Source organism: Bubalus bubalis, chromosome 12 (genome assembly GCF_019923935.1).
Source record: "Bubalus bubalis isolate 160015118507 breed Murrah chromosome 12, NDDB_SH_1, whole genome shotgun sequence".
In the NCBI taxonomy this organism is placed as follows: Eukaryota; Metazoa; Chordata; class Mammalia; order Artiodactyla; family Bovidae; genus Bubalus; species Bubalus bubalis.
In genome coordinates, this window is record NC_059168.1 from 67348993 (window position 1) to 67376953 (window position 27961).

General features: G+C 36.9%; 1 protein-coding gene across 1 annotated transcript; it reads right to left on the reverse strand.

Moving 5' to 3' along the window:
* Nucleotides 1-427: 427 nt before the first annotated feature.
* NFU1 (NFU1 iron-sulfur cluster scaffold) lies at nt 428-27961 on the reverse strand. The gene is made up of 8 exons (XM_006049071.4): nt 27805-27961; nt 25201-25301; nt 21190-21325; nt 15256-15322; nt 13513-13627; nt 10769-10829; nt 5937-6111; nt 428-591 (listed from the first exon to the last, which is right to left on the reverse strand). Exons 1-8 carry the CDS (start codon nt 27861-27863, stop codon nt 547-549), a joined length of 759 nt encoding a protein of 252 aa, XP_006049133.1. The 5' UTR covers nt 27864-27961; the 3' UTR covers nt 428-546.

The window sequence follows — 27961 nt, forward strand, 5'->3', positions numbered from 1 at the left end:
CTGTGGCATGTGGGGTCTTAGTTCCCTGATCAGGTATCCAACTGCGTCCCCTATGTTGCAAGGTGGATTCTTAATCACTGGACCACCAGGGAAGTCACCAGATATCATTTTAAAACTAAAATTGTTTAGTGTTTAACAAGGTAAAAGTTCAGTAAAAATAGTTTAAAACATCTCATAAAAAGTGAAGCCATTTTAGAATATCTTAAGATTCTCCCTATTTACTTCTGTATTTAAAGAGTAAATAAATCAGATTGGGGGTAGGGAATGTATTTTAAACTGCTTCACACATTATGCAAAGAAGGAACCATGAGAAATGAAGAACAAAAATAAAAATATCCCTGGACAAAATCCACGTGTACAGAAGATGATTCAGGATGTTATAAATAACTCATATGACGTAAAGCAAACATGCAATATTTATATATCATTCTCTGAAGAAAGTACATATTTTATTAATCCTCAAGTTGCTTAGCAGATTAATAATAAAAGCTTAGTACATATTATCAACAAGTCCAACTGCAGGGCCCACAGAAAACTCAAATGAGTTTAAGGTGAGTTTGCTTCTTTTTCATCTGATTCATCGTCCATAACCTAAAACAAACAAACAAACAAAAAGAAACAGAATTAAGGAGTAGAAATTGCTATTTTCATGATTTTAATTTACTTGCTTACCTAAAATACTCTGCAACAATGCATACTAATCCAGTAAGAATAAATCTATCAACAGCCCCAAAGCACAAGGTTTACATCAAAATCTGATATTCCAGCAACATAAAAACAAACTGAATATTCGGTTCAGTTCAGTTCAGTTGCTAGGCCGTGTCGACTCTTTCCAACCCCATGAACCACAGTATACCAGGCCTCTTTGTCCATCACCAACTGCCGGAATCTACCCAAACCCATGTCCACTGAGTCGGTGATGCCATCCACCCATCTCATCCTCTGTCGTCCCTCTCTCCTCCTGCCCACCATCAGGGTCTTTTTAAATAAGTCAGCTCTTCGCATGAGGTGGCCAAAATATTGGAGTTTCAGCTTCAACATCAGTCCTTCCAATGAACAGCCAGGACTGATCTCCTTTAGGATGGACCGATTGGATCTCCTTGCAGTCCAAGGGACTCTCAAGAGTCTTCTCCAACACCACAGTTCAAAAGCATCAATTCTTTGACACTCATCTTTCTTTACAGTCCAACTCTCACATCCATACATGACCACTGGAAAACCAATGCCTTGACTAGATGGACCTTTGTTGACAAAGTAATGCCTCTGCTTTTTAATATACTATCTAGGTGGGTCATAACTTTCCTTCCAAGGAGTAAGCGTCTTTTAATTTTATGGCTGAAATCACCATCTGCAGGGATTTTGGAGCCCCCCCAAAATAAAGTCTGTCACTGTTTCCACTGTTTCCCCATCTACTTGCCATGAAGTGATGGGACTGGATGCCATGATCTTAGTTTTCTGAATGTTGAGCTTTAAGCCAACTTTTTCACTCTCCTCTTTCACTTTCATCAAGAGGCTTTTTAGTTCTTCTTTACTTTCTGCCATAAGGGTGGTGTCATCTGCATAAGGGTGGTGTCATCTGAGGTTATTGATATTTCTCCCGGCAATCTTGATTCCAGCTTGTGCTTCTTCCAGACCAGTGTTTCTCATGATGTACTCTGCATAGAAGTTAAATAAGCAGAGTGACAATATACAGCCTTGACGTACTCCTTTTCCTATTTGGAAACAGTCTGTTGTTTCATGTCCAGTTCTAACTGTTGCTTCCTGACCTGCATACAGATTTCTCAAGAGCCAGGTCAAGTGATCTGGTAGTCCCATCTCCTTCAGAATTTTCCACAGTTTATTGTGATCCACACAGTCAAAGGTTTTGGCATAGTCAATAAAGCAGAAATAGATGTTTTTCTGGAACTCTCTTGCTTTTTCGACGATCCAGCAGATGTTGGCAACTTGATCTCTGGTTCCTCTACCTTTTCTAAAACCAGCTTGAACATCTGGAAGTTCATGGTTCAAGTATTGTTGAAGCTTGGCTTGGAGAATTTTGAGCATTACTTTACTAGTGTGTGAGATGAGTTCAATTGTGTGGTAGTTTGAGCATTCTTTGGCATTGCCTTTCTTTGGGATTGGAGTGAAAACTGACCTTTTCCAGTCCTGTGGCCACTGCTGAGTTTTCCAAATTTTCTGGCATATTGAGTGCAGCACTTTCACAGTACCATCTTTTAGGATTTGCAATAGCTCAACTGGAATTCCATCACCTCCACTAGCTTTGTTTGTAGTGATGCTTCCTAAGGCCCACTTGACTTCACATTCCAGGATGTCTGGCTCTAGGTGAGTGTAAGTGATCACACCATCGTGATTATCTGGGTCGTGAAGATCTTTTTTGTGCAGTTCTTCTGTGTATTCTTGCCACCTCATCTTAATATCTTCTGCTTCTGTTAGGTCCATACCATTTCTGTCCTTTATTGAGCCCATCTTTGCATGAAATCTTCCCTTGGTATCTCTAATTTTCTTGAAGAGATCTTTAGTCTTTCCCATTCTATTGTTTTCCTCTATTTCTTTGCATTGATCACTGAGGAAGGCTTTCTTACCTCTCCTTGCTATTCTTTGGAACTCTGCATTCAAATGGGTATATCTTTCCTTTTCTCCTTTGCTTTTCACTTCTCTTCTCACAGCTATTTGTAAGGCCTCCTCAGACAGCCATTTTGCTTTTTTGCATTTCTTTTTCTTGGGGATGGTCTTGATTCTTGTCTCCTGTACAATGTCAGGAACCTCCATCCATAGTTGATCAGGCACTCTGTCTATCAGATCTAGTCCCTTAAATCTATTTCTCACTTCCACTGTATAGTCATAAGGAACTTGATTTAGGTCTTACCTGAATGGTCTAGTAGTTTTCCCCACTTTCTTTAAGTCTGAATTTGGCAATAAGGAGTTCATGATCTGAGCCACAGTCAGCTCCTGGTCTTGTTTTTGCTGACTGTATAGAGCTTCTCCATCTTTGGCTGCAAACAATATAATCTATCTGATTTCGGTGTTGACCATCTGGTGATGTCCATGTAAAAAGTCTTCTCTTGTGTTGTTGGAACAGGGCATTTGCTGTGACCAGTGCGTTCTCTTGGCAAAACTCTATTAGCCTTTGCCATGCTTAATTCTGTACTCCAAGGCCAAATTTGCCTGCTACTCCAGGTATTTCTTGACTTCCTACTTTTGCATTCCAATCCCCTATAATGAAAAGGACATCTTTTTTGGGCGTTAGTTCTAAAAGGTCTTGTAGGTCTTCATAGAACCGTTCAACTTCAGCTTCCTCAGTGTTACTGGTCAGGGCATAGACTTGGATTACCATGATATTGAATGGTTTGCCTTGTAAACGAACAGAAATCATTCTGTCATTTCTGAGATTGCATCCAAGTACTGCATTTCGGACTCTTTTGTTGACTATGATGGCTACTTCATTTCTTTTAAGGGATTCCTGCCCACAGTAGTAGATATGGTCATCTGAGTTAAATTCACCCATTCCAGTCCATCTTAGTTCGCTGATTCCTAGAATGTTGATATTCACTCTTGCCATCTCCTGTTTGACCACTTCTAATTTGCCTGGATTCATAGACCTAACATTCCAGGTTCCTATGCAATATTGCTCTTTATAGCATTGGACCTTGCTTCTATCACTAGTCCCATCCACAACTGGGTCTTGTTTTTGCTTTAACTCCATCCCTTCATTCTTTCTGGAGTTATTTCTCCACTGATCTCCAGTAGCATATTGGGAAGCAAGTTAATTAAAACGTTGGTCTCTGTTCCTTGTTTCAAAGGAGGTTTCCAAAAGCAGAGTCTCAGGTGGACATAGAGAACTATCATGATGAACTGGTATTTCCTAGCTCTATGACTAATATATAGAATTGACTTTTTTTGTTTTTATTTCAAAAGCATCTTATTTCCTTAAGCACAGTCCTAGGGAAATATACCAAATTGTTATTGCAAAAATATGTATTAGAAAAATGAATCCCTAAAAAAGATAAAGAGACTAAACTTTTATAGTTGCTAGAAAATATACTAGCAACTAATTACGTTGGTCTTACTCAGATAAAAGTTCATTTTAAACCTTAGAAAAATATGAAGATTTTCATTTCAAGTAAGTTACGGAAAAATACTGATGAATACTCGAAGGAAAAAATAAAAGGATTAGTATATTTTCATGAGCTAATATATTACTCAGATAATAAAAACCAACTCTTCTGGAAAAGAAAAGGGTTATATAAACCTAAGACTATTTTATCTCTTAACCACACCTACTATAATTAAAACCAACTCAGGTTTAAAATCCTACTACCAATTCATCACCCAACCCTGGACAAGTGAATAAAAACCTTCCTTTGTCAATCTAGCAAAGTGTTAGCTATTTTTTTAAAAGGCATACAGAGGATAATGGGGCCAAAATTAATTTTTTTTAAATCTAGATGAATCTGGTTCTGATCTGAGACAATCAATTACCTCATAGTTTCTTTTGGGCTGAATAAAGAATGGATATTTACTTTCAAGAAACTGATATTTTCATATCCAATCTCAGCAGCATCCAATCAAAAAAAATTTTGTCCATCAACTTCTATTTTAGGCAAAATATTCCTAAATTTGGAATAATGTTTCTAAATATTTAACGAAAACTAGGTAAACAACATGTACAACACACAAGGCTGTGTTACAGAAGAACACAGAGACCTAGGTACAATTATAAATCTCTCAAGGAACTTATCCATTACCAGAAAGCTGAAACAGACACACAGAAGCTTTGCACCAAAGAAGAGCTTAACTCCAACTGAAGAACTAATAAGAACGTCAAAGAGGAGATGGCATGTGTTGTACCACAGGACAGGTTTAAGTACTGCCCAGAAAAGAGTGCGTTTCACAGGAGCTGAGAGATGGTGCCCTCTCCTTAAAGGCACAGAATTACCTGAAGCGTTTTTTCAAATTTTTGATTTCCATATTCTCTTTCCTTCCTTGATAATCGCTCTCCAGAAGGCCTTGCCTCTTGGTTGAGAATTACAGCAGTGAAGGTCACTATTACTGCTGAGAAAAATACTGGTACTATATTCCTTAGATATCTTTGGGCAGGAAAAAAATGTCGACATCAGGCTATAAATAAAGCTCTAAAACTCTATCTATAACTGTACTTTGTACAACAAAGTATGATTCTTTGAAGGGCTTCTTGCCTGCATGTTTAAGAACAAGAAGTATTTAAGTGTGAAGTAGTGGAGGGGCTCCCCTCGTGGTACAGTGGATGAGAATCCACCTGCCAATGCAGGGGACATAGAGGTTCAATCCCTGGTCCGGGAGGATCCCACATGCTGTGAAGCAACTAAATCTGTGCGCCACAACTACTGAGCCTGTGCTCTGGAGCCTATGAGCCCCAACTACTGCAGCTTGCATGCCCAAGAGCCCATGCTTTGCGACAAGAGAAGCCACCGCAATGAGAAGCCTGTGCTTCAAAATGAAGAGTAGCCCTTGCTCATTTCAACTAGACAAAGCCCGCACACAGCAACAAAGACTCAGTGCAACCAAATATTAATCAATTAATTAAAAAAATATGAAGTAGTAGAGCTCTTCCACTAAAGACTGGCAAATGTCACCTATAAAATTCCATGATGTTTCCCTTTCATAATTTTTCTACAGCCAGAACAGCAATATGCCCTCTGTTTCCCAAGTACAAAATGAAAGTGACTTATTTAATATTAACAAACTGTGTTATTAGAAAATAAATGAGGTAATATTTGGAAAACTGCTGAGCACATAGCAGGGAATTATTAACACTAAAGATAACTCTCAAAGGAGCCTGATAATAATGGTAACACAATGATATAGCAGTTGAAGAAAATGTCAGGTCATGAATTTCTTTTCTTTCCAAAAAATTCATTTTAATATTAAATCTAAACTGTCATACAATATTGGCATACCTGTTCTACGCCTTCTACTTCTGGAATATAAAACTGCAGCATGTTCTGAATTCCATTTTTCAGAGTAATGATTGAACTGGGGCAGCTGGTACAAGAACCTTGGAGTTTCAGCTGTACGATGCCATCTTCAAAGCCTTTATAGATTACATCTCCTCCATCTTCCTGCACAGTTGGCCTGTAGACACAGAATATTTGCAATATATTTAAAATAATATGTTTTTATTGAAAAAATACAACATAGAGCTTAGATTTTATATTAATAAATTCACAAAGTTAGAGCCACTTTTATAAACAAGAATAACAACATCTAGTAGCTAGTCTCATTTGTAACTTTCAGATAAAATGCCAGTTCATTCATACAAGAACTTTATCTGCTTATTGCATCTTAATCTTGTTTATCATTTAAGATTTCAAATTTCTTAATAATCATACTGATTAGCTAAGATATACTCATTCACTTCTTTTAAGTAAATGGAGGGAGACTGACATGTGCTGGCTTTTTTTTTTCCAGTTAAAACTTTTCATTGAAATATAGATAATTCAAAAAAAATGCATAAATCACATATGATAAATTCAGTATATTTTAACAAACTGAACATATATATGTTCTAGACCAAGAAACAGAACACTGGAACCCCAGAAGTGCCCCCTATTCTTCCTTTTTACTACTCCCCCCAACCAAAGGTAGCCATTATCCCAACTGCTATCACCACCGACAAATTCTGTCTGCTTTTTAACTTTATAGTTTATAAACACAAATTCCATTTAGAAAGCATAAAGTATTAACTTTTTTAATCTGGCTTCTTTTTCTCTTTGCAAGATTTGTCTACATTGTGGCATACAGTAATAGTTCATTCAACCTGACTGCTGCAGAGTATTCCATTAAGTGAATATGCCAGAATTTATCCATTCTTTTTTTAATATCTATTTTTTACTTATTTATCTCTTTGGCTGCTCTGTATCTTAGCTGTAGCATGTAGGATCGAGTTCCCTGACCGGGGATTGAACCTGGCCCCCCTGTATTGGGAGTATGGAGCTTAGCCACTGGACCACCAGAGAAGGACTCATTCTATTGTTGATGGACATCTGGGTTAATACCAGCTTTTGGTTTTTACAAATGGCACAGCTATGGAGATTCTTGCAAATGTCCTATGGCATACTGCTGCTGCTGCTACGTCGCTTCAGTTGTTTCTGACTCTGTGCGACCCCAGAGACGGCAGCCCACCAGGCTCCCCCATCCCTGGGATTCTCCAGGCAAGAACACTGAAGTGGGTTGCCATTTCCTTCTCCAGTACATGAAAGTGAAAAGTGAAAGTGAAGTCACTTCAGTCGTGTCCGACTACTAACGACCCCGTGGACTGCAGCCTACCAGGCTCCTCCGTCCATGGGATTTGCCAGACAAGAGTACTGGAGTGGGGTGCCATTGCCTTCTCCATATGGCATACTAATAAACTACAACTGAGAATGTACCCAAGATTGAAACTGCTCATCAAGAATAGGTTTATGTCCAGATTTAGTAGCTACTGCCAAACAGTTTCCCAAAGTTATTTAAACTCATATTCCCACCAGCAGTACACGAGAGTTCCTGTTGCCCCACAAACTTGCCAACAATTGGTGTTGTCAGTTTTAATAATTTTAATCATTCCAGTGGATCTGCAGTGATGTTTCATTACAGTTTTAATCTGAATATCTATAATGAGGTTGAGTATTTTATGTTTACTGTCATTTGGTTATTGTTTTTCATGAATTGTTACTCCAGTGCTTTTGTGAAGAGACTGCTCCAGTCTCTATTTGATTGTCTTTTTCTTAACATTATGTAAGAGATTTTAAATATATTCTGACATACATATTATCAATGTCTTCTAATCTGCGCTTTGCTTCTTCATAGTAAGTGATATCTTTTGATAAAGGAGTCTTATTTTTATTATAGTCTACTTTATATGTCTTTCTCTTAAGTTTTCTTATGTCTTGCAAAAAAAAAATTTTGCCTATCCAAAGGTCATGCAAAAACTCTATTTTAAATTTCCTTTGTGATTTCTTTGTTGACCATTGGTGTTTTTGAAGAGCACTGTTTAGTTTCCAAATATATATAGATTGTGTAGATACCTTTTGGTAATTGACATCTAGCTTAATCTAACTATAGAAAATAATAATTTCAATGATTTGAATCCAGAAAATTTGTTCAAGCTTGCTTTATGATTTAGAATATAGTCCCGTTTAGTAAATCTTCCATGTACACTTGAAAAAAAATAAGTACTTTGCTCTTGTTGGGTGTAATGTTTCATGCATGTCAATTTAGTCAGGTTTGTTAATCATGTATATAAAACTCTCGTATCTTCACTCATCATTGTATGTGTTTGCTCTACTTGTTCTGAGAGAGATGTGTTGGTCTTCCACTATAATTGTGGATTATCTATTTCTCATTTTAGTTCTGTCAAATATTCTTCATCTATTCTGAAGCTCTTATTAGATGCATATGTTTAAAATTAGTGTATACTCCTCACAGAAATTACCCTTTTATTATTATGAAAGATTTCTCTTTATTGCTAGTAATGTCTTTAGCTATAAAGTATATTTTGTCTGATATCTGTACAACTATACCAGCTTTCTCTTATCCATTCTTTATATGCTATGTATTTCTCCATCTTTCTACTTTCAACCTTTCTTTGTCCTTATAGTTAAGGTATAGTTAAGGTACTGTCCTTATAGGCAGTATATAGCTTTTTTTCAACAGGCAATCTGACAATTTTATTTCTTGTTAATTAACCTATATACAAACTCCAATACTTTGGCCACCTCATGCGAAGAGTTGACTCATTGGAAAAGACTCTGATGCTGGGAGGGATTGGGGGCAGGAGGAGAAGGGGACGACAGAGGATGAGATGGCTGGATAGCATCACCGACTCGATGGACAGGGGTTTGGATCAACTCTGGGAGTTGGTAATGGACAGGGAGGCCTGCTGTGCTGCAATTCATGGGGTCGCAAAGAGTCGGACACGACTGAGCGACTGAACTGAACTGAACTGAATATAGATTAGTGCAGACTTCCCAGGTGGCTCAGTGGTAAAAAATTCGCCTGCCAACGCAGAAGATGTGAGTTTGATCCTGGGTTGGGATGATCCACTGGAGAAGGAAATGGCAACCCAATTCAGTATTCTTTTCCAGGAAAATCCCATGGACAGAGGAGCCTGGCAGGCTATACAGTCCATGAGGTCTCAAAGAGTCGGACCCGACTGAGCACGCACAGCACAGCAAAATACATTATACTGTTATTAATTCCCAGATAATGCCAAGAATGAAGAACACTTACTCTTATACTTAGCACCTTATACATTTTTGTCACATATTTAAATTCTACATATATTAAAAAGTCTACAGGATATTGGAGACTTTTTTTGGTCACATATTCTATGTCTATCATTTTTTTTTTTGGCTGTATTTTCCATTCTCTTTTCTGTGCTTTAGCTGGATATTTTATACTGCCCTATTAAAACATTCCAGTACATTAATCTTCTCTCCAACAGTATCCAATGTGACATTCAACTAACCTAATGAGTTCTTAAGTTTAGCTACTGTATATTTTAGTTTCAGAATTACTTTTTCTTATAGATTCCAGTCTTCTGATGAAATTCATCTGGCTTTCTGTTTTCTCTAACGTTTTATTCACAATCATTTTAAAGATCATGTCTGATAACTCTCACATCTAGGTTATCAACGGATTTGTTTTATTTTCTGTTGGTTCAGTTTCCAAATTCTATGACTAGTAATTTGGGGGGGGTGATAAATGATGGACAACGTATATGAAGAACTAAAGTGACTTGGGATTATATTATACTAGAAAGGGTTCATCCTATCTTGTGGCAGCAGCTTAACCCGCTGTGGAATTAAGTTTCACAAGGCTTGTCTACCTCTGGCTTCTCTCTTTCAACGGTATAGTTCTCTAGAGAACCCAACTAAGAGCCTGGATGTTCTTTGAGGCCCCACCCTCCTTGACAGATCCTAAACTCCAAGTTTTATCACTCCCAGCACCATAAAACTGCCAAAATTCTGCTCAGGTTTTCAACTGTCTTTTGTTTCACTTCTTAGTCTCTTTCCTTTCACAGCTAAAAACAACTAAGTGCCTTGTGGGGAGAAGCTCTGAGTGCCAGGCTTACATTTTTCTTTCCTCTGGGGTCTTGCTCCTTAAAGTCAAAGCTTCATTCTTCCAAATCTCAACAAATTTGCTGAAAGTTAACACAGTTTCTCTGTTTCTCAATAGCTGCTCTTTGCCCACCTTCTCATATTCTAACCTCACACCAAGAATGAGTAAATGCCCCAAGAGAAGCTTCAGTGTGCTTCCCCTCTCTACAGAATCTTATTTGCTTTGGCAGCTATATCATACTGTTCAACAACAAACTTTTTGTGTATTTTACCTAGATTTTTTTGGAATTCTCAGCAGGACCATTGGTTTACTATAAGCAAAAGTGGGGCAGCAGCCTGAAAAGAGGTACTCCTTCTCTCCTCACAGTTCTCCCAAACACTGTTAAGTCATTTTCTTCTTTCTAAGAAATCTGGTATTATAATAATATCAAATCCAAACAGTGACCATGAAAGATAAATTACATAAATTACTGACTATATTTAGACAGAGTGTTATACATTTTGGAGGGACCTTTCCTGGTGGCTCAGATGGTAAAGAAACTGCAGACTTTAGAATTCAATTTCTGTGGTTACCTACTTTGTTTACATTAACTTATACTTGTTTTGGAACTCTACTACAACCTCAGAGACAACCAAAAACTTATTGCTACACTGTAGTGTATCTGATCTCAGGTAGAAAGATGAACACATACCGTATTCTAGTATCTAACAATTCCTTAATCATTGCCACAACTTCATCATCATCTTCAGATCCTAGAAACAATTACAAATAAAACATATCAACAAAAGAAATTTTATATCCATGCAAGTACAAATATTAAAATAAAGTGATTTTAACTTAATGTCTCATTAAAAAAAGCACAGAACATGCAACTTGGTATAGTGAAATAAGTGATGGGGGAAATGGAAGGATCATTCATTTGATTCTCTGAAGAAAAACTAAGGCGCACTGATCAACATGGTGATAACTGTGAATATACTGAAATAACATGATCTACTAATGATGTTAGGGTTTTAATTTTTTGGCCAATATATTTGTAAACTTTCATCCTTCTCAAGGATTGAAAAGGAGCAAAGAAAAGACATTGCCTGGATCCTGATGAAAACTTTGAGACAAAAAGGCACTTTTTAAGTTTTTTTTAACTACTTTTAAGTTAAATTTCTAACCCCTCAATTTAGTGGTTTTCATGATGACAATCATACTAAGTACAGATATAAGCCTTATGGAAATTCTAAAATGTTCTACAAATCTGAACAAAAACCTTGTTTTTTCATTTTGTTTCATTTTTTTCTTTTCTAGAAAATTTATTTAATTTTTTATTTTTAGCTACACTGGGTCTTCGTTGCTGCACACGGGCTTTCTCTGGCTGCAGGGAGCAGGCGCTACTATCCAGTTGTGCTGCAGGAGTTTCTCACTGCGGTGGCTTCTGTTTTGGAGCACAGCCTTTAGCGTGCATGGGCTCAGCGGCTGTGGTGCAGGGGCTTAGCTGCTCCGAGACATGTGGAATCTTCCCAGTCCGGTGATCAAACCTACATCCCCTGCGTTGGCAGGCTGATTCTTAACCACTGGGCCACCAGGAAAGTCCATTTTTGTTTTCCTTTTTACTTTGTAAGGTTATATACAGATCTTCACATATGTCTATTTTTGTGGGTTTTACATTTATTTGGAAAAAAATCTCTTTTATCATTGGGAAAACTAAAAATACAGCTAATTCAAATTACATTGTGACCAACACTAGGATTCTGGCAACAATATAAATACCAACATATTAATATTAAATTTTATCAACTTTGATTTTTTTAAATAAAATAAACAGAATATAATTAAGTTAAAATTCTCTTACATCAGCAAACCTAAGTTCCTTTTGCCATCATCACCTCTATAGGCAAGCTCTATCATTAGTTTAGTATATATCCTCTTTCTAGTGCATGTTTACATTTACATGTCTATATTTACATTCACTGTTATATAGCTTGCTTTTTTCTATTTGCTGCTGCTGCTGCTAAGTCACTTCAGTCGTGTACAACTCTGTGCGACCCCATAGATGGAAGCCCACCAGGCTCCCCTGTCCCTGGGATTCTCCAGGCAAGAACACTGGAGTGGGTTGCCATTTCCTTCTCCAATGCATGAAAGTGAAAAGTGAAAGTGAAGTCGCTCAGTCGTGTCTGACTCTTCGTGACCCCATGGACTGCAGCCCACCAGGCTCCTCCATCCATGGGGTTTTCCAGGCAAGAGTACTGGAGTGGGGTGCCATTGCCTTCTCCTTTTTCTATTTAATATAGACCTAAAAGGTTTTTCCATATCAGCATATAAAGATGTGGCTCAATTTTAAAAATAAGTGCATAGTAATTTTTGTATGAATTTGTCTTCTTTTGGCTAGTTTTTAAATCATTTGTTTCCAGTTTGCTGCTACTTCTAACAATCCTGCTACTTACGTGTTCGTGTAAAGTATTCATCAGTGTACTTTTACAAATATATCTATGAGGTAAATTTCTAGTGCTGGGTCGACAGCCTTGTGTATTTTTACATTTTGGCAGAGGCAGTCAAAGGCTCTCAAAATGATATATCAGTTTTACATATGTATCTATCAAGAACACATGTAACTATTTCATGTATTATTTAAAATTTGCATAAATGGTATATTTGTAAGAATCTGTAAATCTTCAGTCTCCTTTTACCACTTAATATTTTTTATATCTTTTCACATCGGTATCTCCTAATCAAGCTCACTCCTTTTAACTGCTAATATATTTTTAAAATATTTCAATGAACATGTTGAAATACATTGAAATATGCTTCCACATGTCATCTTGTGTACATTTATCAGACTCATTTAGAGTATATATCTAGAAGTTAAACTGTACTATTTAAAGGTGATTATACAAATGTTTGTGTGTGTGTGTGTAGACACACGTGCATGCTTAGTCACTCAGTCGTGTCCGACTCTTTGCAGCCCCATGGACAGCAACCCCCCAGGCTCCTCTGTCCATGGGATTCTCCAAGCAAGAAAACTGGGGTCGTTATTATCTTTAATAGTGTGTTAGAAATGATTCTAAAGTAATTAAGGCAGAAAGGTAAACTTCTGTTAAATCTGAGAGAAGAGCAAGCTGGTGAGCATTATATTATTTTGAAAACAATAAAATAATATGTTATATTATACTATACTATAATATTATAAATATAACAAATAATAGTAGTTTGAAATTTTTATAGTTTAAATTTTTAGTTTATAATATATTCCATGTAAACACACGTTTTATAAAATGATGGGTAAAACTAGTATACATGAGGTTTTATCCCCTCTGGAATTGGTTCCAGAGCTCAATAAAGTATAATGACAAAAATCTGTTTCCCATGCTTTCAGAAATCAAGATAAATGTGAAGAAACCAGAACAATTTTTTTAAAAAGCTAAATATTAATTCCCAACACATTACCTGCTTCTCCTGAAGGTGTTTCCTCAGTAACTAAAGGTAAGCCAGATGCAAAGAAATCCATAATTGTAGCATAGATATCTGGTTTCAGTAAATTCCAGTCTAATTCTTCATTCTCCTGTAAATATTTGAAGGAAAACATTACATTTTCATCCAAGAGCAAAGACAAATACAAAACAATAATGTGAATCTTGTAGGACTCTTTCCCTATTTATATTCTATAACATGCAATAGCACTCATTTCTAGAAAATATGTCAGTTACTATTGAGGAGCTAGCTTATAATGACTTTTAGAAGATACAATCTTAGAACATATCCCATTCAATCATTCATCAAACCTGTATTAAGTGTGGTGTGTGTACATGCTCCGTAGAGGGGATATCAAAATGACTAAATGATACTTTTTCATAAGGTAAAAAGAGTTGGATTCTATTTTTAGAGTGGATAATAAACAGACTTCCCATTCTTTTAATAGGATATAACTGCTTGATGAACTATACAGGATATCCTATGACTATTTAAAAAATTCAACCTATGTATATTACTTAAGAGCATCGAAGACATAACTGTTGAACCCAAACTATAACATGTCTCATCTATGGCTACTGTGCTAGAGGACTTGTGGACTGTCAACAAGACTGGTATCCTTAAGAAACAATCCATAGGCTTCCCTGGTGCGCAGTGAATAGAAATCCGCCTGCCAGTGCAGGGAACATTGGTTCGACCCTGGTCTAGGAAGATTCCATATGCCTTGCAGCAACTAAACCCATGGGCCACAAACTACTGAGCCTGTGCTCTAGAGTCCACGAGCTGTAACTACTGAACTCATGTAGTGCAACTACCGAAGCCCACACACCACAAGGAAGAGTGGCCGCCGCTCGCCGCAACTAGAGAAAGCCCACACAAACCAGCGAAGACCCAATACAGTAAAAAAAAAAATAAGTAAATCAGTAAGAGTCATCCTTCCAAACTGCTTAAGAGGAGTTCATCGAATACTTTTGATTTTGATGCAAAACTGGACAAGAGATTAAGTTCAGCGCATATATATCAATTATACATTTAAAAGAATATGCGGTTTAAATTTAAGTAATTAGTTTCTCATTAATCTAGTACACTTAAAAATGAAAGTCTTTTGTACCAAATATGATCTCAGATATTGGATGGGTATAGCATATTTAGCTTGATTTTTTGACATTAAGAGATTATCCAAGGGTTGCAGAAGTACACAACCCACTGCTCTCATCTGTGAAGCTCTAAAGTGTCATTGTGGGATGGCAGGCTGACACAGAAATGTGCCAGGCGCCATTTTATAAATGCTCACTGTGAAAGAAGACAAATATTCAAGCATTCTGTTGGTCATATATATATATGTTTGATATATATATTAATATATATATATTTGTTAATTTATTTGCTTCTTTTTGTACTCTATCAGTGTAAGCTAAAAATTAGTAAAAACAATACTTGGAAACCTAAATTTTAGTTCTGCCAAGGTTGAGTCTTGGACACTGCATTTAACTCTCTGAAGCTTATGTTTTTCTTTCTTGAAAAACAAGAGATCCAGAAGTTAATTTCAACTTGTGAATTCTATTAAATAATTATCTTGAGAAATATGAGAAGTAAACTTGAGATTTTTAATAACAGCATGTGTAAAACACATTAAGAATGGATATTCTGGACAGCAGCAATGGACTCAGAAAAAAGCAGAAGTACATCACATCTTGTTTTATATAATACTCTGCTTACCTTTGTGACAGTGATGAAATCTGGTCCAAAAAAGACACTTTTTACCCCCTCAATCCTAAATAACTGCCTGTGAAAAAATAAAAACTGAGAGATAATAACTCAGTTGCATCTGATACTTTTGCAGTCCCATGGACTGCAGCCCGCCAGGTTCCTCTGTCCATGGGATTTCTCAGGCAAGAATACTGGAGTGGCTTGTCATTTTCTTCTCCAGGGGATCTTCCCAACCCAAGAATTTAACCCATTCTCCCGCATTGCAGGTGGATTCTTTACCTCTGAGCCACTGGGGAAGCCCTGGGGAATGACTAAACAGATTGGGAATAACCATACAGTATATCAGATCTTCCCCAATGTCTCAGCAGTAAAGAATCCACTTGCAATGCAAGAGACGCAGGAGACGTGGGAAAATCCCCTGGAGGACAAAATGGCACTCCAATTGCACTCCAATTGCACTCCAATATTCTTGCCTGTGAAATCCCAAGGACAGTCTGGCCTAGGGTTATTGTCCAAAGGGCAGCAAAGAGCGGACAGGACTGAGTAACTGAGCACACACAAACTTTGTACCAACAGTATTACTTGGCAGTAAAAAGAAATGAACTACAGATCCCTACAAGAACAAGGATGACTCTCAAAATCATCATACTAAATCAAAGAAGCCAAACACAAAAGACTACATGGTTCCATTTATATGAAACTCTAGAAAAGGCAAAATGGTAGTAGATGGTTAGGTAGCATCACTGATTCAATGGACATGAACATGGGCAAACTCCAGAAGATAACTGAGAGACAGAGAGGCCTGGTGTGCTGCAGTCCATGAGGTTGCAAAGAGTTGGACAGAAGTTAGCAATTGAACAACAGGGTAAGAAGATACCAGGGTGAGAGATGTATTAACTACCCTTTCTGTGGTAATCATTTCACAATGTGTATGTGTATCAAATCTTCACACTGTATACCTTAAACTTATACAATGTTTTATGACAATTATATCTCACAGAAGCTAGAAAAAACATTGTTATTGGATTAATTGATCATTTTTTATTTGGTTTTATCTTTTTTTAATTAGATAATTGTTTTACAAAGTTGTAGTTTCTGCTATAAAACAGTATGAATCAGCTGTTAGTATACGTATATCCCCTCCCTCCTAGAAAAAACATTTCTTAATAAAATCTTAAAAATTAAGTCATTGCCATAAAAAAAAGTTACCAGGAAGTAAAGCAAGAGGAGACTGAAAACAAAGGGAAATGAGGGATCTTTTGCTGTGATAAAAATGTTTTATATTTGTATTTTTTTGGTGGATACACAATTGTATATACTTACCAAAACCCAATAAATTGTACACTGGAAATTCCATGATTTTTATTGTACGTAAATTATATTTCAGTAAAGCTAATTTTTAAGAGAAAGAGGGGCAGATTATAATTTGAAAAACCCTTCAAAGGATTTTGAAATACGGCCTCCCTCCCCAGTCACTGATACACGTACCACACCTAGCAGACACTAGAGCAGTATCCTTTTCCCCTAACTTTAGGAATAAAAGCTGACATACTCCAAGGAAGGTCACAGTTTTCCTTTTCTTTGTCTACCATTGCAAGAATGTTATCAAAATTACTGCTTTGAAGTTGTTTAGGAATTTTTCTGAAACAATGTCAGCTAGGTCCTTTACACAACCACTTAATGTTAAATCTGCAAGTCGTCACAAAGTTTTTGGTTGCAGCTTGCTTGCTTGCTTGCTAAGTCACTTCAGTCGTGTCTGACTCTGTGTGACCCCAGAGACGGCAGCCCACCAGGCTCCTCAGTCCCTGGGATTCTCCAGGCAAGAACACTGGAGTGGGTTGTCATTTCCTTCTCCAATGCAGGAAAGTGAAAAGTGAAAGGGAAGTCGCTCAGTCATGTCCGACTCCTCGTGACCCCATGGACTGAAGCCCACCAGGCTCCTCCGTCCATGGGATTTTCCAGGCAAGAGTACTGGAGTTGGGTGCCATCGCCTTCTCCGGGTTGCAGCTTATGATGCAATAAATAAAAACACAGACCTCTAAGTAGGACCCTTGATTAGCACTATTAGCAAAGCTTTTTTTTCCTCCAAATGAAAGCACTCTGCAAAAGAAGACACCTGATCTATGTCAGGGGATGCGATGGTAAAGAATCAGTTTGCCAATACAGGAGACGCAAGAGGTGGGGCTTCAGTCCCTGGGTTGGGAAGATCCCCTAGAGTAGGAAATGGCAACTCGCTCCAGTATTCTTCCCTAGAGAATCCCATGGACAGATGACCTTGGCAGGCTGTACAGTCCATGGGACTGCAAAGAGTCAGGCACGACTGAGCAACTGAGCACACACATGGGCCATATCATGGAGACTGCTTGGAGGAAAGAGTTCAGAAGTTCTGTCCCTAAAAGAAAGAAAAAGCTGAAATAGGAGTTTCAAGCATTATTATAAATGCTTTGTCATTTAGGTTATTTTCCTTGGGACAATTTCAACTCATCAATGTAAACAAAATATGATACCTAGAAATGAACATACTCTCCCAAAGGTAGTCTAACTTGTTCTGAATACAAAAACTATTACCTCTCTTATGCTGGACACTAGGACTCTGTTTGACTGACTTTTTAAAGCATATTTCTAACGTAATTGAGAGGTCAGATTCTTCTATCCCATAACTGTGCTAGGCATTTAAAAAATTTAAGCACACAGCTTAATACTTATTCTTGCTAGATTTTATCTTATTTGCTTCAACCTATCATACAAGCCTAATAAAACTTTTTAAAATGTCTCTGAATTTTGTCATCCAACAGATAAGCAAATCCTATCATCTGAAAAACTGATAATTATACTTATTAATGTTGCTGGTTTTTAAAATGTCTTGAATAAACATGCCAACTACAGAGATTCAGAGCCCTTTCACATGTCCTTAGAGGTAGGTCTACCCTCTGCTTGTATTTCTTCATCTTCTCTACAAGGTTAGGAAAAAACAAGTCAAATGCCTCCCTGAAGTCAGACATATTACTGTTTACTCATTCACTCAACTAATATTTGAATACCAAGTAACAGACACCGTTCTAAGCATTAGGGACACGGTGACCAATAGGACAGACTGCTTTCCGTCCTCATGTTTACAGCAAAAATATTCTCTGCTAAACAAAATAAGATTGACTGAAGATAACAAATTCTGTAAACACAAGAAATGGGTGACTTCTAAAAGATTAACTTGAAAAGGGTTTTGGCCAATTGAACATCTGACAATGATCTCCAACCAATTTATAACTGAATCAATTTGGGCTTTTTTATTTTTACATTTTTAAAAGTACTAAATATGTGAGCTTATATCTGATGTACACATTTCAAACTATTGGGCTTTCCTAATAGCTCAGCTGGTAAAGAATCACCTGGAATGCACGAGACCCTGGTTTGATTCCTGGGGTGGGAAGATTCCCTGGAGAAGGGAACGGCTACCCACTCCAGTATTCTGGCCTGGAGAATTCTCCGTTATCAGTTTGATATACATTCTTCCATACCTTTTTTGTCAGTGCATTTTTGTGTTTTGTTTTCATACACATAATAACATACTGTATTCACTGTTTTGCAACTTGCTTTCTTCACCAATAGTATGTCTTAGATGTCACTCTATAACAGTAAATATGGTTCTTCCTCATCCTTTTCAATATCTGTGGGCTACAGATGGACAAAGTTTATCTAACTATCCATACTGATGAATATTTAGATTGTTTCCAACTTACTACCATTATGAACAGGGATACAATGAACACCACTGCACACAACTTATGTATATACGTGTTACTTCTTTCAGGCAGTGTTTTTCAAACCTACCAGTAAGTTGTAAAATCAATTATGTAGTAACCAGGATTTTATTCAATAAAATAAAACAGAACATAATAATGTAAAAAGCACAAGAAAGGAAATATAACCAAGTTTCATACCTTATAAAGGCAAGAACTATCCCATCAAACACTTGTTTCATATATATATACACACACACACACACACACACACACACACACACACATGTATGTGATTCATATATATATATACACATATGTATACACAGATATAGGTATATCTTTGTATATATATGTGTATATGTGTATAGTGCATCATAATATAAAATATTTCTTACTGTGGCTTGTATTAAAAAGAACAAAAAACAAATGCTCTAAGATATCTTCCAAGAAGTGGCATGTTTAGGTCAAAGGAGATTTGCACATTGATTAACTAGAAACTTTAAAAACCACTCTTGAGATAAGCATATTTCTGTCTTCCCTAAATGAGACACATAAAATGGCTGTGTGTATACAGAAACAGTTATCTAAATTTTATTTTCTCAATATCCTTGGCAATCAGTATCAGACTTGGGTTACCAAAAATTTCAATTGATGTGACTGACTTTAACATTTTTTATTTTAAATGATTTCTCTAGCTATCAGTTTAAAAGGGGTTTTATAATTTTATCCTTTGTGGCTTATCATCTGACATACATTTAATATGTCTTTATCTAGTGAATTTAAAAATTGTCACCACTGAATGTAAATTGGTACAGCCAGTATGGAAAACAGTAAGGCAGTTCCTTAAAGAACTAAAATTAGAGCTGCCATATGATTCAACAATCCCACTGCTGGATATATAGCCAGAAAACATGAAAACTCTAATTCCAAAAGATACATGCACCCTAGGATTCATAGCAGCACTATTTACAATAGTCAAGACATGGAAACAACCCAAGTGGCCATCAACAGATAACCGGCTTAAGAAGATGTGGTAAAATGAAATATTACTCAATGATAAAAAAGAACGAAATAATGCCATTTACAGCAATATGGATGGACCTAGAGAATATTATACTTAGTGAAGTAAGTCAGAGGAAGACAAATACTGTAAGATATTACTTAAATGTGGAACCTCAAAAATAATACAAATGAATCTATACAAAACAGAAGCAGATTCAAAGAAATAGAAAACAAACTTACGGTTATCAAAGCGGAAAGGAAGGGAGCAACAAATTAGAAGGATGGGATTAATGATAAAAACTGCTGCTGCTGCTGCTAAGTCACTTCAGTCGTGTCTGACTCTGTGCGACCCCATGGACGGCAGCCCACCAGGCTCCCCCGTCCCTGGGATTGTCCAGGCAAGAACACTGGAGTGGGTTGCCATTTCCTTCTCCAATGAGTGAAAGTGAAAAGTGAAAGTGAAGTCGCTCAGTCGTGTCCGACTTTTAGCGACCCCATGGACTGCAGCCCACCAGGCTCCTCCGCCCATGGGACTTTCCAGGCAAAAGTATGATAAAGACCACTACACATAAAATAGATAAGCAACAAGTATATACTATGTAGCACAGGGAATTACATTCAGTATCTTTTAATAACCTATAACAGAATATAATCTGAAAAGAAAAATAAAAAAATCACTTTGCTATCCACCTGAAACTAACACAATATTGTAAATCAACTATACTTCAATAAAAATGAATAAAAACTGTCACCACTCGATAGTTTATTAAAAATTCATGCCACATCTAATAATTATCATCATTTATAATTCTGAGAGGAATATTTTAGAAACTACTCCATTTTGAAGCATCTAGAAATTCAGCTATCCTTGAGAATAAAATGAGCACATTTTTATGTTTTTTTAAAAATAGCGTTTTAAAGATTTAGAATGGATATCTGCCATATTACCATTTTGATAGATTTTTTAAAAGTAAAAATATAAATTCTATTTAGTCATGCTACAGATCTCTTAAGTACATCACTTTTCAAGAGAAGAGTTTCTTAATATCAAATCTTGTTTTTCTTGTTTACCTGAAAAGAAAACAATCTTTATACTGAAGAAATGCAACACACATAAAAGTGCAATAGCTAAGGCTACCTTAACTCCTGAAGTCAGCTATTTATGTTTCTCGGTAAAAGCAAATAAAAAATAATACTATACCTAGCCAGAGGGGAGCGAAATGCTGTAGCTGGTGTGGGAAAATCCATGGTCCTTGTCTCAAGAACTGGTTTTCCTGGAATAAACTTTAAACTGTTGGGATTTGGGGTATCTTGTGTTTGAATAAACATGTATCTCACTAAAAGAGAAAAAAGAAAAAGGAATGTTATTCTAGGAAAAATATTAGTTAACAAGCTTATGGACTATGAAGTGCTCATTTTCAGAGAACCAAAAGATATAAGAAAAATTAGAAAACAAAAAACTAAAGTTTTCTTGCTCAAGCTTACAAAAGAAGAATTGTTAAAGATAAGAAACAAATTTATCAAAATATTTAGGATAATTACATTGAATTTTATATTAATATTGACTATTTATATAGTTTTGTTACTCAACAGACTCTAGCAAAATTGTATACCTAAGTAGGAAGGCATATCATAATTCAGCAGTCTTTGATGTATTCTCTTTGGTAACTCAATTACCAAATTGGCTATAATTACAAATCATCATCACTTCCCAATGTGCTAACATTTTTAAAAAACAAATAAATTTATCATAATATTTATTTTATGCTTACTCATTACATGTCAGATACAGGGTTGAGTGCTTTAAATATATTTATGCCTTTAACAATCCTATGAAGAAGGTATTATTGTTCCTACTTTACGAAAGAAGAAACTGAGACTTAGAAATTACTTGTTAAGTTACTAAAAGTTAAATAACTTGTCCAAAGGTATAGTGACATTATAAATCATCATATAAGTGAGATTCCACGTGAATTACTTTTCAGGATATTTTAAAATTATCTTCAGAAATTCTTCTGTTTCTTGTAAGGCCATGATTAGATTGAGAATAACAGAATCCTGAATTTCCTAGCTTGCTATTATGATAACAGCTTGCAGGACAAAAAGATAATACTGAGGTCTTAATAGTTTACAACTATTAAACAGGTTCTGGTTATTTATGATAAAAATAAACTTAGTTAAAAAAAAAAAAACAATTCTCACCTTAGAGCAGTACATGGAAATAGGTTAATTTATTGAGTAATTATCATGTGTTGCATATGGTGCTAAGCACTTTATGTGAATTATATCATTTAATCCTTACATCCTGCCAAGGAAGCACTGTTTTTATCCTAATTTATAAATGACCAAACTAAACCTCAAAGTCACCCACCTAGTTAAGTGACAGAGCCTGGACTCAAGCCTGGCCAATTCCGTAGCACGTGTTTAACCACTGTGCATAGTGCCACTTCATACTTACTAGCGCCAAGCAGAAAAGAAAAAGATATTTAAGCTCAGTCTTTCTACCCTGTCATAATCCTCACATTACCTGTCTTAAGAAAGAGTAAAATATCACAAAGTAACAGTTTTATTTTAAATTAGAAAATGATAAAATTTGGCAAAACATATGGTTGGTATAAAAATACTTCTCTTAACTATTACAAAAGAACACTCTAATTTGACAGCTGAGATTCTTTCTGCACCTCTCCAGACAATTCCAGCTAACTGATGGTGAGTCATTTCCTTGGTAAAGAAGAGCAAAACTCCCATACATTTTGCTTAAGTCACTGTCTTGTAAAGATATTGGTTGATGACTTGGTGACCAGGCAAATCCTATTAAGGAGAAAAATTTAAAATGATAACCTCCACATTGAAGTACCAGGTTGGCCTGAAAGTTCCTTTAGTTTTAAAATAAAGAAATTTTAAGCTGTAACAGTTTTTGCCTGGTCATCAAAGAAATACGTGGTCTTGTGTTATCTTGATGGAAGATTATGCATTTTCTGTTGACTAATTCCAGACACTTTTCTTTGACTGCTGCTTTCAGTTGGTCTAATTAGGAGAAGTACTTGGAATTGTTTGGTTTTCCAGAAGGAGCTCATAATAGACGACTCCCTTCCAATCCCACCTTTGGATAATGACCGGCCTTTAGTGTGTTGGTGGTGGTTTATTTAGCTTACCCCACAATCTCTTCTGTTCCACATTATTGAATGGTACCCACTTCATCACCTGTCCAATTTGTTTTAAAAATGGAACATTTGCATTATGTTTAAGTAGAGAATTGCTCACCAAAATACAGTCAAGAAGGGTTTTTTTGCTTATGTAGAACCCAAATATCAAAGTAAGTAACATAACCAACCTGGTGCAAATGATTTTCAGTTCTTGATTTGGATATATTGAGTGTGTCGGCTATCTTCAACATGGTATAAAACTGACTGTTCTCAATTAATGTCTCTGATTGCTACCAACTTCAACTGGTCTATCTGATCATGGAGCATCATCCAGTGAGAAATCTCCAGTGTGAAACTTTGCAAACCACTCGGACATATTTGGTCAATCATACTACCTTCTCTATATACAACGTAAATCTTTTTTTGCATTTCAGATGCACTTTAACCTTTCTTGAAATAATAAAGTATAATATGCTGAAAATGTTCCTTTTTTTCCTCCATCTTCAATATTACAGTAACTATAAAAAGTTCTTCAAATTCGATAAGCTTTTTTAAAAATGCATGCTGATATGGCAGCTGTAGAATACAATCTAACAAAATTATTTTGAATGAAGTTAAAAACAACTAAGCGCTATTAAAGCCATCTTATGGAAAAAACAAACAAACAAACATTTTGGCCAACCTAATACCTGATTTAAAATATTTATACTTCCAAGCAATAAATTCCTCTGACAAGGGAACAATTTTTCAGACTGAACATTATAGAAAAAGCTGCCGCCACTTTCTGTAAATACACAGAAAATAAGGTTCTTTTAACCCTGTTTCTGACCAATCATTCCTGGGGCCTTTCTTAATAATTTATTGGTAGCCAAAATCTCTGCACATATTAGGCACTCTGCCAATATTCAAATAATTAAATCTGGCTTTATTCTGCTTACTCCATTTGTGTGTAAACCTATAAATGCAGAAAGAAAAAACTTTAGAAATACCTGAAGAACTATAAATGTAAAAAATATTTTGAGAATATAATGTAAATATGTCTGAAGTGGACAATATGACCTTATATGATATTACTACATAAATGTTAACAATGAACAAAGATACTTCAAAAACAGCAATCTGACTAGGCGTTAACAAAATCACTCCAGTTACAGTCTAAATTAGACTTAATTAGGTATTTCAAAAATGACTCTCAGCTCCTACATCCAGAAAGATCCCCTGAAAGTGTTATAAGGGTTACAAGAGAGAAAGACTGCTGTAAAATCTTTCCTATTATGCTTGGTATAGTAGGTAACAGATTAAAAAGTAGACATAATCTCCCCCCAAAATACAGGTTAATGGTTCCTGACGTCAATATCAAAGACTAAAATAAGCAGGTTTCCAACTTGAAAGCCTAGATGACTACATAATTCAGTTCCACAAAATTTAAGTCTAATTAAAGTAGCTTAAGGTGAATTACTATTTATGCCCAAATTGCTCTGTGATTCAAGGAAAGAGGCAAGGAAGGCAATCCTATTTTTGCCCCAGGATACAGGGGAGGTAAGGTCTCTACCCTGATCCAACTCATGCCATAAGACAGAGTCGGCCACCCTCCAGAGAATGGCCATAAGCAGTACAAGACAGCAATGGAAATGGAGATGGGCCAAGAGCTGAATCCAAACTCTTACAGCTCCATAAGGTAGGCATTCACAGACAGACAGACAACACACCCTTGCCCCAAGGTTCCCTAACCACATGACTGTGGTCACATTGCAAAAATGTTCAAATCCTATCTTCATACCCATTTGTAACTTCTTTTTATATCTCCATTTCAGAAATTACTTATTGAGCAACTCTTATGTTCCAGAACGTGTGTTACACAACATGCTAAGATTTCACAGATTTACTGGACACTGTACTCAGGATTCTTGAAACTTAATGCCAAATGATATGTGTAAGCAAATAATTAAAGTGTGATTTATGATAGAAAAAATGTTATATTCTTTTTATAAGCATCTGAATAGAAAATTTACAAATTCTCATTGTTTTCATTCCGGTGGTTTGCTCTAAAAGAGATGAAATTTTACCTGTGTTACATAAGGTTGCAGGGAGTGGGAAAAGCGGTCTTTGGACAAACTGATGCAGAAGCTGTTTCTTAATTGTATATGGATTCGTCACATGACAGAATCTATATATAAAAACAAAAATGACATTTTAGGAGATAAGCTCAAGTTTCTACTTCTCATATATAAAAAAACCACAATGAAAATAATAACCAAGATGAATTTTCATTTTCCATCAACATTATTTCCACTCCCTTAGGCAAGCAATATCTGCAAACAATTTAAAAACAAGAGCTCAAGGGGAAATGTACAACCTTGAAAATTGAGTGTACACAGAATATTGTAATATTTGGTGTAAAAGTTCCAGACTATTAGCTATGCATGAAGGAGGCAAAGCTACAAACGTTTTCCTTTTTCAGATACAAAAACAACTAGGTAATAGAGTCACATGGTTCAAAATTCAAAGGGAATAAAAGTAAATACAGTGAAAAGTCTCCCTCCTTTTCGGTCTCTACCACTATGTTTCCCTGGAAAGAAATCAGTTCAGTTCAGTTCAGTCACTCAGTCGTGTCCGACTCTTTGTGACCCCATGAATCGCAGCATGCCAGGCCTCCCTGTCCATCACCAACTCCTGGAGTTCATTCAAACTCATGTCATCGAGTCGGTGATGCCATCCAGCCATCTCATCCTCTGTCGTCCCCTTCTCCTCCTGCCCCCCATCCCTCCCAGCATCAGAGTCTCTTCCAATGAGTCAGCTCTTCGCATGAGGTGGCCAAAGTACTGGAGTTTCAGCTTTAGCATCATTCCTTCCAAAGAAATCCCAGGGCTGATCTCCTTCAGAATGGACTGCTTGGATCTCCTTGCAGTCCAAGGGACTCTCAAGAGTCTTCTCCAACACCACAGTTCAAAAGCATCAATTCTTCGGCGCTCCGATTTCTTCACAGTCCAACTCTCACATCCATACATGACCACTGGAAAAACCATAGCCTTGACTAGATGGACCTTTGTTGGCAAAGTAATGTCTCTGCCTTTCAATAACCTCTGCTATTTGTTTTGAAAGGCATTTCAAATGCCTCCAAAAGTCTAACAGAAAGTATACTATTCTCCACCAAACTGCTAAAGAAGTCCACAGCCTATGTGCTTTTTGACTGGAAACATATTGACCCTGTTTTGTATTTCACCCTGAATATAATCAGAATGGAGTAACCAGAGTTACAAAATTTCCCAGGTGTTGACTGGCTATTCTTTTCATGGATTTGACAACTTAAAAACAAAAGGAGAAGGGAAAAACAAATAGTACTGGAAAAGGAAACAAAAAGAGACATTAGTTGTGAAAATTTTAGAAATCTGATGTAATTACTTTAAAATCCAGTTTACTTTAAATATTAATACACCCATCCATTCCAATTTTTATTTCACTGAGGAATTTTAAGCATATTTATGATCATTTTTTGTTTTTTACATTTCTGATTATTTTCACCTGCAAAAAGGAGGGGCTGTCTTCATTTCTGTCCCTAGCCACTAGCCTGATGACTTACCTCGGTTCCTCATTTCTAAGATGAAGTTGATATTTACAGCTACCTCATAAAGATTAAGGCAAAGATGGATCCAAATAATCAATGTAAAGTGATTAAAACAGTGCTAGGCCATGTAGTACAATTGTTTATTAAATGAAATTCAGGTTTGGGGTGAAGATATTTTTATCTATAGCACACTCCCTAAATCTTGGATACCTTGGACTATGGAAGGGCATCGAGGATGGAAAAGGCAGAAAGGACAAATAATCTGAGAAGAAATGAGTCTAGAGTAATAGAACAGTAAAGGTGAGTTAAATTATTCCAGGAATAACAGAGGGAGACAAGAGGTGACTAACAAAAAATCCTTCTGCAAAGCTAATTTTTTAGGAAATGCATTTCAACTTTAAAAGCATCATTAGCACTAAACTCCCTAACATTGAGGAGGTCAACCTTTGTTAGGCCCTTTGCTCCTTTTGTTCCATTCGAGAAATCAGGGTACAACAGCTACTTAAGCCCTCGGTGCCTTTCGCCTAATCAATGTTGACAGATGTCAAAGACAGTGCAAACAGAAAGAGGAAAGACAAGGAAACCAAGAGGGTTTAGTCGGTAGGAGTGGGAGGGGGAAATATAGGGTTCTGGATGCACATGAGTTCCATCACTTCATTGCTGTGTGACCTCAGACAGGTCACGTTCCCTTTCCGGGCTTCACTGAGAAAATGATGACATTTTGTCTGACATTCTGATTTTGTGTTTAAAAGACAGAGGAAATGCACGTGGTAGAGGAGCTGGAGGAGCCACGATTTAAAAAGAGCTCCTCAGTGGGGTCCCTACAGTCGGTCTCTGCGAGTCTCCCCACCGCAGGGATTCAGGCACCGGGTCTCGGAGCCTGGGACCAGGAATGGCACGGTCCGCCAGAACCTGCGTCGCAGAGCTGCCTCACCGAGAGCTGCCCACCTCTAGATTCAAGTCTAACTCGGCGATGGGAGTGAACCTAAAAGCAAGGTCAGGGGCACTTCTCCCCACTCAGTTTAAGAGGGGGCGAACGGGACGACCACCGCTCAGATGGCTAAGCCCAGCGGCACCCTTATGCAGTTCCGGGATCACCACCTACCGCCTCCGCAGCCCCGCGGCAGCGGCAACTCCCCAGGCCCGGCGGGCCGCCGCCGCCATCTTAGTCCGAGTGCGCAGGCGTAGGACAGGACTCTCGCCCACCCCCGCCTCCCTCTGCCTTCGAAGAGGTGCCGAAGCCCCGCGCAGGCGTGAGCGCA

Bases quoted from the DNA above. Each gene is read 5' to 3' on its own strand.
- NFU1 (XM_006049071.4), bottom strand. From the start codon at position 27,863: ATGGCGGCGGCGGCCCGCCGGGCCTGGGGAGTTGCCGCTGCCGCGGGG. The intron at 13,628-15,255 runs GTAAGCAGAGTA...AAATATTTACAG, and splicing joins ATTTCATCACTGTCACAAAG to GAGAATGAAGAATTAGACTG. The intron at 592-5,936 runs GTATGCCAATAT...TGTTTGTTTTAG, and splicing joins AAGTAGAAGGCGTAGAACAG to GTTATGGACGATGAATCAGA.